The following is a 20,586-nucleotide window of genomic DNA, read 5'->3' as shown; positions in this document are numbered from 1 at the left end:
GCGGACAGAGGAGGTTCAGCAGGTTTGATGTTTACCAAGTCCACCATCTTACTTTAGCGTGTCAGCATTCTAACGTTTGATCTAATAAGCACCGAGTACAGCAGAGGCTGATGGGAATTTTGTCATAAAGTATTACAAACTGAAATGTAGACCTGATGGTGGCACTCGATGAAAAGGGATCGCCACCTTTATTTTTACAATTCAATACATGTATGAAACACGAAAGACAAATACGAAGAGTGTCTAAACTTCTTTGGTTGTGGATAAACATGTCACGAGTTCATATCTGCCATTTTGAACAACTAAGACTTTTATTTCAACTTGACAAATTCTCATCTTTTCTTTTCCTCTCGACCTCAATACAACCAAGGCGAGCACCAGCCAAATGAAAGAGGCCAAAGGAGGTTGGCAATCTTCTCAGTGATCGTCTCGTATGCAGAAAGTAATTATTGAAACGTCTCTATATTAACATGCTAATGAGCTCCCCTGCATGACGTACTTTTAATCAGGATTTGGCTCAGGTGTCTTGGGAGTGTTTATTAAAAAAAGAGAAGACTACGTCGTGTCGGTGTTTCAGATGAGCGAAGTGAGATACCGAGTGATGCCCTGTGCTCTGGTTTTGTACACCTGGAGGGGGGGGGGGGGGGGGGGGGGTACCAGCATGGCAGAATGAGCATTAACAATTGATGTTCCCATCTGGAGGAGAGGAGCGTTTTTCCTCCCTTCAAGAGATGCTAAGACCAATCCTTTCATTTAGTGTCAAATGAAATGTGTCCTTGGCCCTAACATTAAATTAAACAGAAGACGACAGAGGGTGGGAGAGAGGGAGAACAGTGCTACTGCAACCTATTAGCAAGGGTAATTTAGACATTTCCTATTTTAGAGCTGGGGGAAAGCCAGAAGGATGGCGACAGAGTGAGGCGACTGAGAATGACAGAGAAAGAGAGATAAAACAAAGAGATGAGAAATAAGGGGACAGACAGAAAGACAGAGAGTGCAACAAGACAGAGGTTAACACACAAAGATGCACACACACAGTATCTGATCTGTACTTCCTAAAATGATCATATCAAAAGGTTGCCAGACACGAGGCGTATTTGGCACATAGCGGGCGCCGCATGATTTATTTAGTTTTTCTTGACATTCTTAATATCCACCACATCGAATGAGGCAACATTTACATTAGCTGCATTCATATTTAGATCTTCAAACACATCAAAACAGGAGACGACGCAAAAACGCTTATTGTGCCGAATTCATCCTGCTGGAATTGATGACTGGAGACGACGTCACACAAGGTTGCCATGAATACAGCAGTCAGAGATATCGACTGTCACAAGAGAAACATTTGTCAATGCCAACCGAGCTCAAAGGAACACCACGCAATCCATTCATCCAGAAACACCGGCGAGGACTTGGCTCAAAGCTTTCTACGGGTAGTGGAAACCATCCGTCCGCCACCGAAATGTCTTAAAAAAAAACTGTCTCAAGTGTCTCAAGAGACATCTCAAGACAAAACTGCTCTTTAGACAACAGAAACCAACAGGCCTGTTCAACGCAGACAGTTTAAACCAGTCTGTAGTGTTAATATCGCTCTTAGATGAATCTAATGTAAGTTAGACTGTTGGACTGTAATCATTTGAGCGAGAGAGCCAGCGAGAGAGAGACTGTTGACTTTGGGATTACGACCAATTTCTGTTGCTGCAATTATTTAATTATAATAATAATAATAATATGACAAAGACCATTGGCTCCGCGCGAGCCTCGGCATCTTTAATTGAGCGATTCCAAGCAGAGGGACAAAGGAGGAGGTGGTGAGACATTCACGGCGGACGGGGTTGAGAGCGATGGCGCTCGTTATTCGTACAGCCCTCTCTGCCGCTGTGACCTTATCAACAGGTTCGGATCGCTTCATCCCGCGTCTCGACAGGGCGGCAGAGATGGAAAAAGAAAGACTGTTATTTCTCTTTGTTGTTTCGGTCGGTCCTCTCATCCCACTTCGTCACCAGTATCATCAGTCAAAGCCTTCGTCAAAATCAATGAGCTGCTCGGGTGTTTTCCGCCGGCTGGAGGTCAGGCCGCGGCACAGCGGAGCGAGATGTCTTTCCGAACTGTTTAACAGTGTACATCTCATTTCCTCGCAGGCCATTACTGTAAATCTGCATTACGGAGGCCTGTCGGTGGCCGTCTGCCTCTCCTCACACCATAACAGACCAGCACACACACACACACACACACACACCACGCTGGAGACTCGTGGACACACTGCCATCTATGGGTAAAAGACGTCGACCTGGAGAGAGCCGGTGCGTCCACGGTGCAAAAGAGCTTGTCCCACGAACGGAAAGTCAGGCCACCTTTTACTCTCATCAGCGGCCATAACTGAGCTCCCAACTGCTCTTTTATTATACCGTGGGTCGTCAAGTTTGAAGTCGTGTGCTCTGTGTATTTGCAGACGTGCAGAGCAGCAGATATACGCAATATTACGCAGCGAGAAGAGTTTGTTTTGTCACTCGTGGGTTGTTTTTTTTTAGCTGCCGGAAGAGAATAAAATGAGGACAGTGGATTAAAAATTCCGTTCTTTTCGGTCGAGGATTTTTCTCGCCATGCTGTTTCTGCTGGTGCAGTATCTCATCTGCTGCTGCGAGAAAACAATAGAATCTGCTGTGACAGCGTAGCATTAAAGTCAGAAATCTCCAGCCCAATCCTAAAACAAGACTAAAAGAATAATCCATCCAATAATCCCAAACAAAGTTACATTGAGGCCTTCTTAAATAACAAGCTGACAAATCATTACATCAAGGTCTTTCCTGTCACGGCTCGTGGTGCTGATTCTGTAGCGGCCAGAGACAGAAGGCCATGAGTTCGTTTGACTAATCTGCCTCTACATTTGTCTCCCTTGTTGCTAACTAGTGGAGACGCCAACGCAACGCTAACCTCACTGCAAACTATCTCCGGTTCAATGCAGCAGAACCAGAGATATCGCATTTTGTTATTAACCCCCTCACCTCCCCAGGTTAACACCCTTAGCTCCGTCAGCACTCTTGCCATAGCTTGCACTGCGCATGCTGTTAGCACTGTTAGCAGCTAGCCTCCCGCTCAGCCGTCGCCATGTTGAGAGCCGCGTGGAGGCAATCCCAGATATGCTCCGACTTTGAATTTAGCACCTTTAAGCGACGTTATAAATTCCTTCCGGCACATAAGAAAGGACCCTCGAACACCTCATACACAAAAGTTGAACAACTTCAACTTCCCGAGTTCATAAACAAACACCACCTACTGCATACGCTATTTAATCAACACAAGTGGCAATTACGCAGGAGATGAGGGCGCTATTACACACTAAAAGTTCAGACGAAGCTAATCACTGGAGGTGACAGCAAGTTTCAATCAGCACCACCTGCTCGTCACTCATTGCGCTTGAACACAACTGTGCCGTGTCGCATTTTTGTTTTTGTAAACTCCCTCTTTGTGTGCGAGTCAAAAGCCCGGCTAGTTCACACCCACAGACCGACTCGGTGCGCTGGAACTAATTAATGCCAAACAACTTGTCAAAGTTCATCAGGTGGCCTTTAATCACGCCAACTTGTCTGCAGACATCCACGCTTCGTATTTGAGCCTAATCAGCAGAGCAGCGGAAAACGGGGAGGAAGAAATAAAAGTCGGTGAGCTGCTGAATCAGGGAAAATTACCCCTGGTGTTGTGTTGATGTGAAGGATCTGCATTACGCTCATGACCCCCCAAACACAAAACAGATCACCCGTCTTGTCCCTGGCATATGCAAAACACACACAGTCATTAAGCAGCGATCTTCCAGGAAGTAGTCTGCAACTTCTGATGTCAACAGCTCCCCCCCCCCCCCCCCCAAAAAAACAACCTGACACTACTTTCCATATTCATATTCACACATCGAGGAAAGAGCTTAAGAAAAAAAAAAACAGCGTTTCAGAAGCTTTTCACACAAGCAAAGGGATGAAAGGGCCGCGGAGTGGAGCAAAGACACTAAAGTGTATTTTAGCGTTTCTTTCTTTTTTGCCCAGCTGCTTTCTGCGTGTGTTCCAAGGTCCGGAAGACGATCAAATATACATTCAGCATCTTATTTATATCTCCATATTCCACTCTGGTTATTAATGCGACAAGGTAGGTGGTGAGGATGAGAATAAACGTGTGTGTGTGTGTGTGTGTGTGTGAGTGAGTGAGTGAGTGAGTGAGTGAGTGAGTGAGAGATTGCATGGGGCTCGGTGCCAGTGTTAAATATTTCAATCGCAGATTGAATTGCTATGAACATGCTTTTGATCCAGACTCCAAAGGACTTTTACCAAACAAGCATTTCTTTAGAGTTGGCTGCAGCACAGTGGGATTCACCAAGGGGAGAAAGTCCAAAAATGCTCTGAAGGAAAAAAAAAAGATAAAAAATAAAAACATTTCTTACAAAGTGGATTCCCTCCAATCTTCATTATGTTGTAGAAAGTTCTTTTTTTTCATCTTTCAGCACTTTTGTTCTCATTCCAAGAAGATGCTATGGGTTTTGCATGTACGGTATATTAAGTTCTGGGAACATGCTCATTTTGGAGAACTCAATTTAATCAGTGCGACACAGTTTTCCAATTTAAGAGAAGACTGGCAGTAGCAGGGGGCATGTAGAGGATAACCTAATAATGAACCTTTTGGTTATGAATTCAGTCTGCATTTCACATTAATGACCACAAGGTGTCTACATCGGATTCTGAAATCCTGTAAAAATTACATAGGAACTAAAATAAGCTACAGGAAAGGGTCGGAGGCTTTCTTTCAGCATAAAGTTGAACTTTTACAGAGCACATGACGCAGTTTGTCTGTGAAAAGGACTTCCTGTTCCTCGTAGGATCCAAGATGAGTCAATACCCGCTGTGATAGCCAAAGAAGCACCTAAAGAAACACGCTTTGATGTCCTCTGTACACTAAAGCTAGAGCGAGCATCTCATTAGCTACGTTTAGCATAGCCATTGGGAAAAAAGGGGAACACCGCCAGTCTGCTCTGTCAAAAAAGAAAAGAAAGCGCCGACTAGGACCTCTACATATTGCAAAATGATTTCACAAACAAGATATATCACCTTACTTAGGGATCTTAAGAGGTGAGATTTTGTATACCTTTAGACTGAGCCAGGCTAGTTGTTTCCCCCTGATTCCAGTCTTAATGCTAAGCTAAGCTAATCAGCCAACGGCTGTAGCTTCTTATCGAATGGTCAGATACTAGGGTGGTATCAATCTTCTCGTATAACTCTCGGCAAGACAGCTAATAAGTGTGTATCCCAAAATATCAAACTATATCCTCCATTGAGACGAATGGCCATATCATGAGCGATCATGAAGCCTTATGCGATTACAACGGTTTCCCAGAAGCTTTAGTTTTTAGAGTGAACAATTTGAATATCTATGCTTATTTTAGGTTTATCTACATCTGTAATGCAATTACCGGTATACACTAAGGGATGGTTTGCATTTGCGTGTATGTTAATGTTGACACAGATGATGTAAGATGAGAACTAGAAGTGAAAGCATAAAGTGGAATTGTGTTTTGAACACTGGAACCCGGGAGAATATCGACTTAATTGTCACGCTAAAAACAAACTGCGGATCAAGTTAAATCTTAAACCCCCCCGCCTCTAAATCCGTTAATCTAAACTCATGTCATAATCAGGCATGAGCCAAAAAATTATATTTATCTCAATCACATTCACTGTAAAAAAATCTTTTCAGGTCCGCGATTACAGCGGCTCGGATGAATCGTGCATCAGCGTTGGCTGTCCAAAAACAAAACGTCGGCTGTTCACTTTTACAGACAATGTACCGTTTACTTCCGTCTCAACAAGGTCCTCTCCATCAGACATGTCAAATCCACTGCACCTCACTTGTTTTTGTTTTTTGATGCAGGTGAGTCAATGAGTTGATCTTCAGTACGTCCTGGGTGCATTTACACCTGGATTTTATTCATTCTTGAGCTCGCGAATTAAAATCTGATTACCCCTTGAAGCGTGTTCGAATCAAAGGAGAACATAAATTACTGGGAAATGACTCCTCCCCTCCGTGTGCTCCTGGAGAATATGCTGCTCTGCAGACGAACCGTGTCACCTCTTCATCAGTATTCTGGGTCTGATGTGGGACAGCTGGTCGGATAGACGGGTAACGCCTGTGCCCCGTCCCAGAGGAGGACAAATAAATGAGAAGAAGCGCGGCAAAGGCCTTTAGAGAGCTCCCCTTATCCTCGGCACAGGTATTTAACCAATACAAAAGAGCCTTCTGGAAGCGGTTAGATTAAGCAGCATCCCTCATGATCCTTCCACACCCTCCATAGTCACGAACAGTGATACGTCAATGCTGCTCCGATGCTGTAATTCAACATTTAATTCTACACACTTGTGATTCTTTTCACCAACTGTGTGCTGCAAGCAGAAATTCTGTTTCAGGATCACGCTGGGAAAAAGCTCATATGTTGGATGGAAGATGTATTGGAATAGTTTAACAAAGACTGCAGAGCTCCAGTACTGTTGACAGTGAACAATAGCAGAGGAACATTGAAGCACCAGAGACCATGGCAACGTTGAACATCCACCAAGTGAATTCTTGTAATTTATACTGGTCAACAAAACTGTGTGGTAAGACTGTTATTCTTGTTTAGGTCATGACACACACTCAAATTCAAACTCGAACTCGTTTTCTTTGTGGAAGGAAATGTGAAATGTATGATACTGCAGCTGTTGTGCATAGAAAATGGGAGGAAAACATTGTTGGACATATTTGTGAAGACTGATTTAAAGGAATAGTTCAGCCCAAAACAATATCAATTGTAGTACTCACGTCCCTATGGACGCAGAAAGTGATTTCTATCAAATGGCATTAAGAGGAGCGGAGCAACCAAAAATGAAAGCCTATCAGCGAAAACCAATGCTGGCGGAGGATGAAAAATAACCACAAAAAAAATGTTAGAAAAAAACTTTTAGAAAATCCCTCTGGAGCAAAGTGTCTTGCATCCATTAGTGGGCTCGTGTAATCCTAAACCAGGCGGCAACCTCCGGTTCTGCCGAGTGAAGCCAACGAAGAAGTTTCTTGAAACTTGCAGTCTCTCTACTGACCAGCAGGGGGCGACTCCTCCGGTTGCAAAAAGAAGTTTGATTGTAGATGAGAAAATGACCCACTTTCCCACTTGATGTATTACCTTCACTGTGAACATGAGTTTACGGTCTCAACGGCTAGTGTAAAGTCTTCTTCAATACAGCATGATGAAGTTATGGTCCATTTAGAGTCAAATAGACCATAAAGCAGAGTATGCTTCAGGGCAGGCTTACTGTGATTGACAGGTCGCTGTTTTTGGCTTAACTATTCCTTTAAGATGTCCCTTTAATAGTTTACCTGACAGTTTTCACACACACACACACACACACACACACACACACACACACACACACACACACACACACACACACACACACACACACACACACACACACACACACACACACACACACACACACCCCCCCCCCCCCTCCTCTTAAGCTAGGTGGTCTTTGAAGGAGCAGAGAGTGGTGATCCCCGGCCCATAAAATGCAGGATTAAGTTGTTTATGGAGCTGGGCTGTTATCGCATAGCACATTAACAACAGTCAAAGGGACACACATGCACACACACACATGACTGAAGAGAGGAGGGGTGAAATGCGCTATGAGGCCGCGATAAAGAGATAGAGATTTGCTGGTGGCACTTATTCAGGAGACAGTTCCAGGCGGCTTCTCAAAGCCTCCATGGGGTTTGAAAAGAAAAAGGCTCAGAACGAAGGGGGATAGTTCTCTGTGTAAGACTGTAAATATTAATATCCAAATCCCAGCAGTGCTCCAAAAGGAAAAAGAAAACTCATAATCAAGCCGAGATAGATCACTCAAAACAGATTACTCCCACATGTTGAGACTCAATCCGAGACCAGACGAGAAGAATTATTATTTTGTGTTGTGCAGGATCCCTGGTTTCCTTGAAAGGCACTCGCAAACTAAATGTATTATTATTATTATTATTATTATTATTATTATTATTACTACAATTACAGGGGATGCTGGTGAGCAAGATAAATTGGGATATGGATTATTTTCTTTGCACTTACTCTGCTCTACATGCTCCTGCTCTGGTTGCAGCAGTCCGTCACGTCACTGTGGGTTTGTCTGCTTGTTCTCTCACTGATCAAAGAACAGAACCTCATCAGTCTGCACTCACCGAAGATTACCCGGGATAAGACCAGGAGGATGATTAAGGTGTTACTTTTCAAACTTGCATTGTTCCTGCCATTACGCCAATCAGTTCTAATCATGATTTATGTCACCGTGCAATTAAGTCCCTTTCCCTTCGTGGCTCCAAGGAAGATGTCGGTCTAACGTCTGTGTAACGCACCCGTTTAAATTCTATTAAGGCTTAAGATTATGCATGAGGTCGTTGGCCGCAAGCACTTTTCAAACTCAGCTCCACCGCTGAGCCACCTCTCTGCCAATTTTTGGAGTTAGGGTGCGTCATCCCGGCCAAGATGTCGCCGGCCGGAGGCACCCACTGTGAGCTCACAAACGCTCACAAAACGCTCCACCAAAAACAAAAAAAGAGGCTCCAGTGCAAAGGTTATTCTGGAGTCCTGCTTTCACCATTATCAGGTCAAAATATGACCACACTCCTGCAAAACCGATGAAACTCCCATCAGCCTCAGCTGTACTTTGTGCTTAGCCCTAATTAGCTAATGCTAGCATGCTAACACGCTAAACTAAGATGGTGAACATGGTAAACATTACACCTGCTAAACATCGGCGCGTTAGCGTTCTCATTGCGAGCACGTTAGCGTGCCGATGTTAGCATTCAGCTCACAGCACCACGATGCCCAAGTGCAGCCTCACAGAGCTGCTGGCACGCCTGAGGCCTGTTGCTCTTGATCCCCTGACTAACACGCTGACACGTGACCGGAGTTTAATCTCATGACTGTGAAAAAAGACATTTAAATCATGTTCTTGACATTTACGTCAGCGTCCGGTGGTTCTTACCAGTGAATGGTGTTAAAGCGGCGGCTCCTTGTCTGAAATAAAGACGCCAGAAGAAATTATTGCAGTTTTATGAAATGTGACGTGAGCCTTTTCGGGGGAAAAGGAGAAGATGAACTGTATCACAACAACAAAGGCTGTAATTCAATGGGTGAGGCAATTGTTTTGACAGTCATCTAGTCATTATGAGACGAGATGCGTCACGATCTGTCAAACTGACAATGAACGGCTGATCACATTGTACATTCGCTTTGAGGTAATTAATCAGAGCAGCACATCGCAGCGTCAGGCAAAGTAGCAAACAAAAAGAAAAGTGTTTGAAGATGTTTAGCTGGTTCGGATATTTTCCACCAGGCATCACAAAGTGTGGAAATGAAAGAAACATTTAACACAACAGGAATTCAACTGACGTCAGCTGTCTGAAGTTATAAACATCCCAATTACCTTCCACATTCAAACCGTACTTTTGAAAACTGGGCAAGCATCTGCTTCAGTTCATTTATCGTTGATTTTGAATTAACCAGAGGATCCCTGTTTTTATTGTTTCAAATTAAACATATGAACACTGTTAAATCCAAGCAACAAAATAACATCATGCTGCTTCTTCGAGACAAAAAAAAAAAAAAGACGATGGTGAGAAATAGCCAGAACGTTCCCGTCAATGTGCTCAGGTCCAACCCCAATGTTTTCAAGCGTGAGAGGAGAGCACTAACAGGGGAGAGGACAACAGAGACAGATGCTCCTCGAGTTTCATTATCAGCTCCGTGTGTGGGACGCCGCGTCGGTTGGCTGTCACAGAGCACCGATCAGCTCTGATTAATATCCCCCCCGGTCCAACCAAGCCAGTGACATCACCGCTAATAAAGTATCCTTGTAAGCCTCGGCCTCCCACCCAGAGTGCATTGCAACAACTGCGAGAGGAGGAGTGGAAATCAGCGGGACTGCCGCAGGTATCCGACATACAGATGCTGTTGTAATTAAAAAACGACCCCCCCCCCCCCCCGACCTTTTAAACAAGCAATTCAAAACACACACACTTAACCTCAAACTCTCCTTCTGTACTTCGCAAAACACACAACCGCCTGTCGCACCACCTCACAGCTCCACCACTGCAGAAAAACATGTGTCAAAGTCAAACAGCCGGCATGAAGGGAGGCAGACATCCGCTCTATGCAACCCGGGCCTGTTTAGGCCTCGCGCCGGGCTCCGGCAAACAGCACAGAGCAGAGCGAGCAGTCGTCAGTAAATGACTGGCTAGCCTGGCCTCTGCTGATAAAGCACCAGTTAGTTCCTACTCTAGGTTGGGAGGCAGCCGGGGGAGTAGGGATCAGTGTGAAAGAGCTAAAGCTCCAAGACGAGACGTCGTGGCAGTGACCTGTCAATCACAGGGAAGTCTACTAGAGATTGAGACCATAAACTCATCACTGATGTCATAAAACAAGTAAGAAGTGGGGTCATTTTCTCATAGACTTCTACAACATCTGACTTCTTTTTACAACCAGTCGCCGCCTCCTGGTGGCCGTTAGTAGGGATGTTTAGGGAACTTCTGCTTTGGCCTCACTTTTCAGGTGAGGTGGTACAATCTCGCAAAACAAAGCCAGTCTCACACACATGTAAACCAGCGGGATGCAACTTGCGGCGACACCCTGAGGCAAGAGAAGAGGTGAATCTCCAGAAGCAGGCAGGCAGGCAGCACCCCCCCCCCCTCTTCCATCTCCTCTCTTCAGACTCATAGCCAGCGCTCTCTTTCCTTAATCCAGTCTCAGAGACAGACACCTCACTCCATTACAAAGCTTCAAGAGGATTGCGCGAGCGCAAATATCAGAACCGTCCTCCTTCAATTGACTTGCTCTCAAATGTTGCACACAATGCCTCAGCTCGGCGGAAAGCTTGAAAATCCCTCCGTCCTTCTTTAAGCTCTCCTCTGATCCTTTTTGAAGATGATTTCATCTTTTAAACAAGTAAGGGATCTCAGCTTTTACTTAGCGTTACCTGGTCGGGCTATTGTAGGGAAACAGTTTATGTTCAAAAGGGGGGCTTTGGAAACAGTGAATGTGTTCAGAAAACGACAGACTCGCAGACTAGTCCTGAGGAACTGACACTTACAGTACGGGCGAAGGTGCGGCTCACACCACCCGTTACAGCTACAGCTGAGGAAACTGAAATTTCACTTCTTTAAACATTTTTATGCCGGTGCTTTGATATCGTGGTTCTAGTTTGACAAAAAAAAAACTGATAAAGTCCTTGGACAAGAGACAGCATGAGCTCCAGAAACAGACGACATCATCGGGGTTGAAGTTCAGCCATGAGAGAGTGGACAGTTGGAGAAGCAATCCAAGGCCGGAGGCCATCTTTGGACAGCTAGAGGGAGTCACGGCCTCCCGTTATCATGTGACCAAAGCTCCACACTTTCATGTCAACTGTGCCATCTGATACATGTACTGATGCTAGAGCCCTTTATGAATATCAAGACGGCGATTTCAATCCTATTACACAGTTCTTACTTATACTTTTCAATGGTCATCCTGTCAGCCCAGTTATTCTACTCATTCCCACCAGCTGCTCCCGTTTCTGTCACTGCTGCTGCATTACATCATTTACTGCAGTGGTTCCCAAAGTGGATATCTCAAGGATGAGCCAACATTACATTGCCGATGTAAACGGAAAAAAAAACTATTAAATGCCCTTTCAAATATGCAGCAAATGACATCCCACAGGCCTCATTGCAACGCTGAAGCTTCGTGGCTCGTGAGTTTTCCAGGTACCAAAAGGTCAGAAAAAGAAACACGCGATCGAGAGATTCATCTTAAATTTGGAGATAACTAAACATTGCAATGTTGCAACAAAAAGCCATGCAAGTCAAACAAATGCTACAAATTGGTTGCCTAAGAGCCAGATGATGCATCACATGGGAATCTATCTTTCCCTCCTCAGCTGCGCGTTTTCTCCATATTTATCTCAGAGAGGCGGACGAGATGCCACCCAGCAGGCTCCGGCGTTCAGCGAGATGATTAAAATGTTCATTAAATCCTGCGAGACATGCGAGAATCCGACGCACGTGCGGCCGACAATCGAGCGGCGACCACCGGTGACAAACAACATGCGATCTCTCTTGTGCCAGGTAAATAAACACGGCCTGCTGGATTCATCGTCATGTGGACACACAAACAGACCGCCCTGTGCTGAATAAATGAAAGCCCCCCTCGCACCTTTGAGCTGGTAAACACGCCCAATCTGTTGGACTAAGACCTGCGAGGCTAAACAATGCGGGCTGTTGTGATCTGCGGCTGAATGTGTGGGCACAATTAAATTCAGTTCACATAGAGGATGACTCATCGTTTGCTCTTTTACAGTCAGCCTGCTGGGATGCAAATAACCTCATAACATAAACCACTTACACGCCAGTTACAACAGCTTCGTACCCACCTACAGCCGCTAATGCACAGTTTAATTTAGGCCTCTCACACACACACACACACTCACTCAATGCGACTCGTCCGCAAAATGACAATTAACACTGATAGAGTACATGAAGGCGCACACATATGCCCTGACAAAACACAAACCTACACACAAGCTTAATAATGCCCCCCCTCTCGCCACTGTGACCTGCTTTTCTCGCACTAACTCCCGAACACACACTCATGAGTTAAGTAATGAAAATCCACCTCCATTATAACACACATCTACACACACACACACACACACACAGAGAACATTGTTGGATTAACAGCCACAGGAGACACCAACCACACACATTCAAAGTTTTTATTAACATGCTAACACACCTTCAAACTTTTGTACATACACAAGGCAGGTGTGTACGTACATACACACACACACACACACACACACACACACACACACACACACACACACACCAGGATGTCTGACCTCCCCGAGGCCCCGCAAGAGCAAAACAGAGCGCACGGAGTGACAATAAACGCAGATCTGTGTGTGTAATGAATAAGTTACACACTCCGATTCGGGCAGGCAGCGATGACAAATGCCTCTCATTCACTCATTAGTCCACGGGGCTGCAGGAGAGACCAAGGCGAAGCGGAGGGAAGCTTATTGGGTTTGAACCGGCCATGTAATCCATTTCCTGACTGGAGATGAATAAGCTCTTGTCCGCGGCGGGTTTATTTATGGATAGATTAAACACGTACACAGTGACAGGCAAAGCGGAGAATTAATCAGAGTGCAGGTGTGTCACTGTTCGCATTTAATCCTGGTGGGGAAAACACAGGTGAGAGAGGGGGGGGGGGGCTTTAATTCAAATGTATTTATACATAAGTGTCAATCAGAAATATATATATCTTTGAAAGAGAGAAACTTTTTAAATTATTTGAAGGCAAAAAATAATGAATGGAATGTTTGAAAGAAAGCTAATGCTCCCTCTTCTTTACTTTTATCTTGAGGTCACTGCTTCTCATCGTTGCCGTTTTTCCAAGAGGGAGCATTAATCTAAAGGAATAATGGAGTGTTCGGATAAAAATGAGAGGAAATGGAGTTATCACAGAGCTCTTGATAAGAAAATGGAGGAGAGGGAATTCCATCTAGCCAGACTCACCGCCCTCTGACCCGTTATCGAAGCCCAGCCAGTACTGAACAGCTTAATAACTCCTGATCTCTATCCCGCCACTGGCAGGCCAATCTGTTATTTATATATACATATACATACATATACATATACATACATACATATATACACACACAGCACAGCAGGCCAATTTCAGCCGACCACTTGGAGCGATCAGCCATGTCAGAGGGAGGAGGTGAAACCCCGTTTACCAGGTTCGGTATATCCCCTCGGGGGAATCAGTCCCCTGGGAAAAGCAGCCAGTCGAATGGCAGCCGGTCAACCAGCCAGCCATTAAACCTCCCCACTGGGAGGCTGAAACGCCTCGAAACTGTATGCCCCAAGAGACAAGGAGCTTCCACTGAGGACGAGGCAGCGCTCTGAGGCAACTGCTGCTTTCTTATCCAGTCAATGCCCTCGTTTCTAAACCTGGCCTCCTTATCGCTGCACCAACGGGCTTCAGGCGACAGCGCGATATCTCAAGTCACGCCGTCCTGTGTTTCTCACGCCATGCTCAATTATCCAACCAAGAAAAAAAACTCAGCCCAGTGCCGGCAGCTCTTTTCCAATGATAGCAGCACGAGCTCCAACCTGGTGAGAAAGTCGGCAAGTTGGCAACAGCTCGTCCCTTTAGGCCTCCCTCCAACGCCCCAATATTATAATTCCGACAGTAAAGTACATGGCTATTATAGTACTGATGGCTAGTTACCAGGCAGGTAGCCGTCCAATCGTTTCATTCAGGCCGAATAAAACGATTGGACGGGCTTATTACGGACCTGCAACATCCACCGATGTCCGATTTGTTTTTAATATTTTTTGGTTGCTTTCGGGAAGTTATTTCAACAAATATAACAAAAAAAAAACAAAAAAACATTATCTCCCAAAGCTTTAAGTCGACGGACTGCCACCACTAGAACCCCTCGATTTCCCAATGACGTACTGCATCAAGAGCCCGAGAGGAGAGCTGCCATGTTCACTTGGATGTGGTCCCAAACAGAGAGAGACAGAGTGTCGCGGCAACATGATGAAACTGGCTGCAAACGTTCAGCATCTGGTTGATGGAATGCCTTTTTGGGGGTATGTATGCATGACAAAGGCTTGAAAACCAAAGTGAAAACTAACTTGCGCTGTCAATGTCAGATCGCATTACTGTGGAGAATATATCTGAAATGTATTGAAAAGGCCCTGGCCTCCGACCAGCATCATAATAACGTGTGCAGAGGACTCGCACACTTCATAGTGATTTAAAAAAAAAAAAAAAACTCCTCTGAAACAGTAGAAGGGAGGAACCGTCTTCTGTGGGATGTCAGTGGGGCTGACGGCGCCCGAGGAGTGTTGGAGAGATCACGTCTGCAGCGCCATCATTAGACAGGAGGAGTTTCAGATGATCACGGGGAAGCATACCGACAGCACATGAAAAAGGAGCGCTTGTGTATACATTCATCCTCATCTTTTTTTTTTTCCCCACATATGATTTTTGCTCCCCCTAAACTGCTCACATATTATTCCTCCTCCACTACTCCCAACACACACACACACACACCAGCAGACCGCGTGGTCAACATCAAAGTGTGATGGAACGAGGCACATCATTAGCAGGAGAAGACAGAGGCGAGGGAGGATGAAATCATTTAGACGCCGCGGTGGAGAGGTAATTACTACGGCTGTCGGGATAGCGGCGGTTTTTAAGGGGAAGACAAGAGGGATGAAGGAGGGGTGAAGACGGAGAGGGGAAAGGGTACAAATGATAAGTCATCATGGGCCAGAGAAATAATGAGTGGCAAATGACGAACAAGAGGAGAGCCAGAACGTGTTCGTTGAGTCGGTGCAGTTGAGCTGGGTGATGGCTATTTCCTGATAATATATGTGCGAGGGAATCACCATTTCCATTGCCGTGTTTTTATCAGATAGAAATTCTGACAAAAGTCCTGTCGCAGTAAACAATTCCTTCCTTCCTTCCGCCTAACTAAATAAATGAGAACAGGATCACACAAACACCAAGCTGGAGTTACGCTGCGTTCTTAAACGGATTTATATCACAAAGGTTTGTTCTCATGACCTCTTTAATAAAATGAAACGGCGTTAACTTGATATCACAAAGTTCTACATCTCCCTTTACCTCCAACAAAAACATACAAGAGAAACTCACAAACACAAAAACCCTCCGGGGTGTCACAGATAAACCGCTCTCCCTTCTATCCCCCAAAATGCAATTAGCCATTATGTGGCCCTCTATAATCTGCCTTGTTCAGTTTATTTGCCTTTGATACAGCGGGAGCTTATCTCACCAGTCTTTACACAGAGCACCGCTTGCATCCCCCCGGCAACACGGAAAACAAAGTCAAAGTTATCAAATCTGCCCCAAAAACAAACAAAAAAAAGAAGGTAGAGTCGGAATGTGAGAAGGGCTTTGCGCCGTGAAGAAAAGGCAGGTCGGTCATCTGAGCCCCTGAGAAACACATCTGAACTGATCTGTGTAGGGAACTGATGACCTTATTTCTCATCTATAAGCATTTCTGTTTCAGAGCGTAATAGATGGACTGGGACACAGATATGAGATGTAATATCAGGTCATAATGATGCAGTGTGTGTGTGCGTGTGGTTTACCATCATTGCCCTGGCTTCCCTCTCTCTTCAGCATCTGCACCGCCCCCACATACTTCTTCAACTGGACCTTCAGGACCTCATTCTCCCTGCAACAGACACACACACACGCGCACACACACGCGCACACACACACACACACACACACACACACACACACACACACACACAGCGTTAAACCAGAGAGCACTATCAGTAAGGAGGCTATAACGACATTACATTCTATGCAAGCAGTTCTTTGATAGCATGACTTTAATGTCAAATATCCTTACTGTAATTCATAAACAGACTAGATTCAGACTTGGGCATTTTGAAAAAATAAAAAAAAATAAAAAATAAAACCAGTCTGACAACCAGTCTGCTGACTGGTTGTCACAGGAAAGATGCAATCATGCACAAAAGTGACGACGGTTATTTTCCGGTCCAACAACCCTGAGAGCTGCATCGAGCCGGTAGCGGGAAGTTGTTGACTCTGTTTTATGACAGCGTGCAGTGGAGGGACACAGTGGGAAACCTGCTGTGACATCTTTCACCTGTGGAACAGTGAGAGTAAGAGCCAGGTGGCCAGACTGAGCTTTTTAAATTAAATCCACCCACAACAGTCAGTCCAGTCTTCACACTCGATATCAACATGAACCTTTGACGACTGTAATCTGATTTTTCCGCACGAGGCAGAAATCTCCGGTAGAAATACATTGAGGATCAGATCATCAACACCAGCTGCTTGGTGGACTGAAATATACAGTCAGGGCCATAAGTATTTGGTAGCTGTGCCTACGGAGAGATTATATTCACAATTATGTTTGCCCGTCCAATTACTTTTGAAAGAAGTATTTGAAAGAAGTATCTCAGAAATGCATTTGAAGAGCACTTCTAAATGTGATCCAGCCACATCAGATAAAAAGACAGTTCGGGCAGAAGGAGCCGGTTAATGGTCAGAGTTATGGCCCAGTTAAACTACAGTCCAACATTAGCATCGCTCAGAGCAGTGGCGCGTGTGTGTGTGTGTGTGTGTGTGACTGCAGATGAGGATGCAAATACAGAGGGAGTGATAAAGAAAGAGGCAGTCTCTTTACAAGCCATAACCGGTTGAACATCATCGACTTTGGGGAGGAAATCAATCAGAGTTGGAGTGCGCCTTTATGCCCTTGGCAGTTAAATTTAACAGCCTTTGTCTTGCTCTCTGCCCCTGCCCCCCCCCCATCATTCTCCACGGCTGATTTCTGGTGCCCTGCTTATCAGCCCTCATTCCCCCCCGCAACAACAAAAGAGGTACCTGCCTGGAGACCTCCCGAATCCACACGACGAGCTCTCCGAGGAGCCGTCCCCGTCGCCGTTATCAGAACCACCCGCAGCCCAGACGCTGTTCCAGCCCGATTCAATTATAGCGAATACGCGCCGCTTGCGCCGGGTGTGCCCGTTTGTGTAAGGGCTCTGGGAGATACGCAGACATTCTGACTCGTCTCATTTCACCGACAATGGGTCCGTTGTTACAGTGAAGTGTCACGGATACTACCAGAGACACTCGGGTGAATAAAAAGTACTTTTAGCAAATGTAGAGCTTTTGCTACCTGTTGATACCTCAATTACTTCAGCTCGTTTGTCCAATCAGTCTTCAGATGACAGATCTGTAACAGAGTTTCTCCACAAAGAATCACACAAAAGCACCACTTTGAATCTTGTGTTCACCAGAGATCTGCTCATAAATTTCTCGGAAATAAGTCCTTCAGCATGGAAAAAAAGCATAAAAAAACAACGAGTTAACGACAGAAATCTTCGACTTAAGACCAAAAACGACCGATTAAACGATGAACCAACTAAGAGGGGGCAGCCCTAGTGTTTAATACACTTAGTGTGTATCCATCTGTGAAGTTCTGTCCCTTGTCTTCCGTTTTATGAGCAAACCTAATCGTCCTTTAAATAACACAGATCACAGAGCTTAACGAATAATCATTTGAAAAATAAGTTGTATTAAACTTCATAAACTTGTTTATTTGGTTTGGCCCGTCATATCCGTGAGCCTAAATGATAATAACTGGAGAAAAGGAGGGACACACTCAGTGAAATACAGCCTAATAATTTGGGGAAATGCCCAAATGTTACATAAAGTAGCCCAAATTATCCCAAGCCATCGAATACCATTTTAACCGGCCAAATCAAATAAACTGTCGTCCAACTGGGTTGACAACTGTCCATTCTGGCGACAATGTCAGCGCCAACCAGCAGATGGACAAAGTCGTCATACACATGGCGACGCCATTAGTTGCGTAAGAGCCAAATATTTCCCTCAGGAGTTGGTGGAGACCAAAAACGGAGCTACAAGGAGACAAAATGTTGGCCTTACGCACAACTTAAACACAACTCAAAAAGCATGCTAATGTTGCTCCGTGTTTGCTGCGTATGTAAAATAGTCTGACGTTCAAGAATAGGTTTTTTACGGTAGGCTTAAAGACCTTCACAGCAGGAAGAGGCGTTACAACAGTAACGAGGGGTCTGGACCGGGACGCCCGAGCTGGGTCACATCATTGACGTTATTAACTACACGTTATTATTAATTCGTCTTGCTGTTATTTTCCATATAATTACCTTTGACGCTGAATTTCACACCACTTTTATTAGAATAATTATGTGTTCACAACACCGCAGTGCTGTGTTGCGCCTGAGGTTCAAATGCTTAAATGTTTCTAGTAACCTTTAAAGGAATGGGTCCAACACGTCAACACACTGACGATGTACCGTGAGCCCTTTCAAACCTGCTGAAAGGCCTCCAATCCATTATGTAACTGCATACTGTCAACAGCTCTAATGGCGCACCACAATGGAAGACGCTGCCAGACTTCAGCTAATCAAAAAGAATACCGTTTGTTCTTCTTTGTTCAGAGAATCACTTATTCACACCAACCCTTATTTCTATGAATAAAGGATTCTCTGAAGAAACAAACACGACCATTTCAGGTTACAACAGCCTGGTAATGAACAGTTTGCTGAATTATTGATCGCTCCGATGCAATTAAAGTGTTTTCAATGCGCTTGCTCTCTTTTGCAAAAGTGAAGACAGAAAACTCCGCTTGATATGAAACACAGAAGGAATGTTTAAACAGGAAAAGGCTCAAAGCCGTTTTGGTCTTGATATTAATAAGTCTGGTTTGATTGTTGATTCCAATGCCGAGTCATTAAATACCTTTTTACCTGGACTTTCTACCAACGTGTACAATATTAACACTTGAGTAGCCCGAAGTTGAACCATCTGTGTGGCTCCTTGCATTGAGACACACGCATGTTCTCAGTTTACCACCTCATGACATCAGATGATGGAGACGGAACAAAACAGAATCCTGACACAGGTGTAGACCACACCTACGGTTTGACGCGCATCCACAATATAAGCTGTCTTCGGGGAAATTTGGAGTTAGTGTGCAGAGGCTGCTGATATTGCTTGTGAGCGGGACCATGTAAATGAGCGAGTGTGCCGCAGGTTATGAGGGCGCGTCGCTCCAACGAACAGCCTTTACCTGCTCGGTACCTTTTCAAATCCAATTTCGGAGCAAACTGATAAAACACAACCCGGAGGCTTAAAACACACTCTCTGTGTCCTGTCTGCGTCGGAGCGGCTTCCCTCCGGGTCGTTCAGAAGTTCATGCTGCCACGCGTTACATCAAACACAGAATTCCTCGTTTCCCCCCCAAAGAGCGATTCACCTGCTCATTACCGACAAGGAAACTGTCCACCTCCAGACATCCACTTCTCTAACTTTCTCTTTTATTTTCCCCATGAATGTTGTAAGCTTCTGTTTATTGCTCGGGGAAAATACATGCCTTCCTCCACATGAAGTATCTGTCCGAGGCTCAAAGTCACAGGCTGTTTCTCTCAATGACTTAATTTGACACTTCCCTGTAGGGCTGCTTGATGTTGATAAACGAATTGATTAATCTGTTGGCTTGCAACCTTGAGCAGTTTAACTAGCGCTCGTTTTAATAGTCTGTAGAGGTCTGAAGATGTAAAAGACTAAGAGTCTGCAGCCTGGCTAGTCGCTCTTTGAGGCTGCACTTCCAATGGAAAATGTCAACCTCATGGTGGCGCTACAGTAAAAGTCAAGGGATCTTCAAAGCTCTGAAGATACATCGTCTGGAGACCATGAATGTGTGTAGAAAAGGTTGTGCCAATCCATCTTGCAGATGTTGAGACATTTGAATGCATTGGCATTTTATCGGCAGCCAATCCAATAGGACAAAAGAGATGAACCGACCAACTGTCTGCTAGCATGGCTAGATTATCATTTTGTGATAAAATGTTTATTTTTCTTCTTCTGTCCCATCTTATTCATCATGTTGTGACAACAGCCCTGCCCCTCAGGTT

At 44.9% G+C, this 20,586-nt stretch overlaps 1 protein-coding gene across 1 annotated transcript in view; it reads right to left on the bottom strand.

The window, feature by feature from the left end:
- snx29 (sorting nexin 29) overlaps positions 1-20,586 on the bottom strand; it is a 93,947-nt gene that overhangs the window by 56,405 nt on the left and 16,956 nt on the right. The window contains exon 14 of the mRNA XM_079292902.1: positions 16,234-16,319. Coding sequence (XP_079149028.1) covers positions 16,234-16,319 — 86 coding nt within the window. The remainder of the gene's footprint in view (positions 1-16,233; positions 16,320-20,586) is intronic.

Source organism: Melanostigma gelatinosum (genome assembly GCF_949748355.1).
Source record: "Melanostigma gelatinosum genome assembly, chromosome: 21".
NCBI lineage: Eukaryota > Metazoa > Chordata > Actinopteri > Perciformes > Zoarcidae > Melanostigma > Melanostigma gelatinosum.
This window is presented reverse-complemented; position numbering and strand designations above follow the sequence as displayed.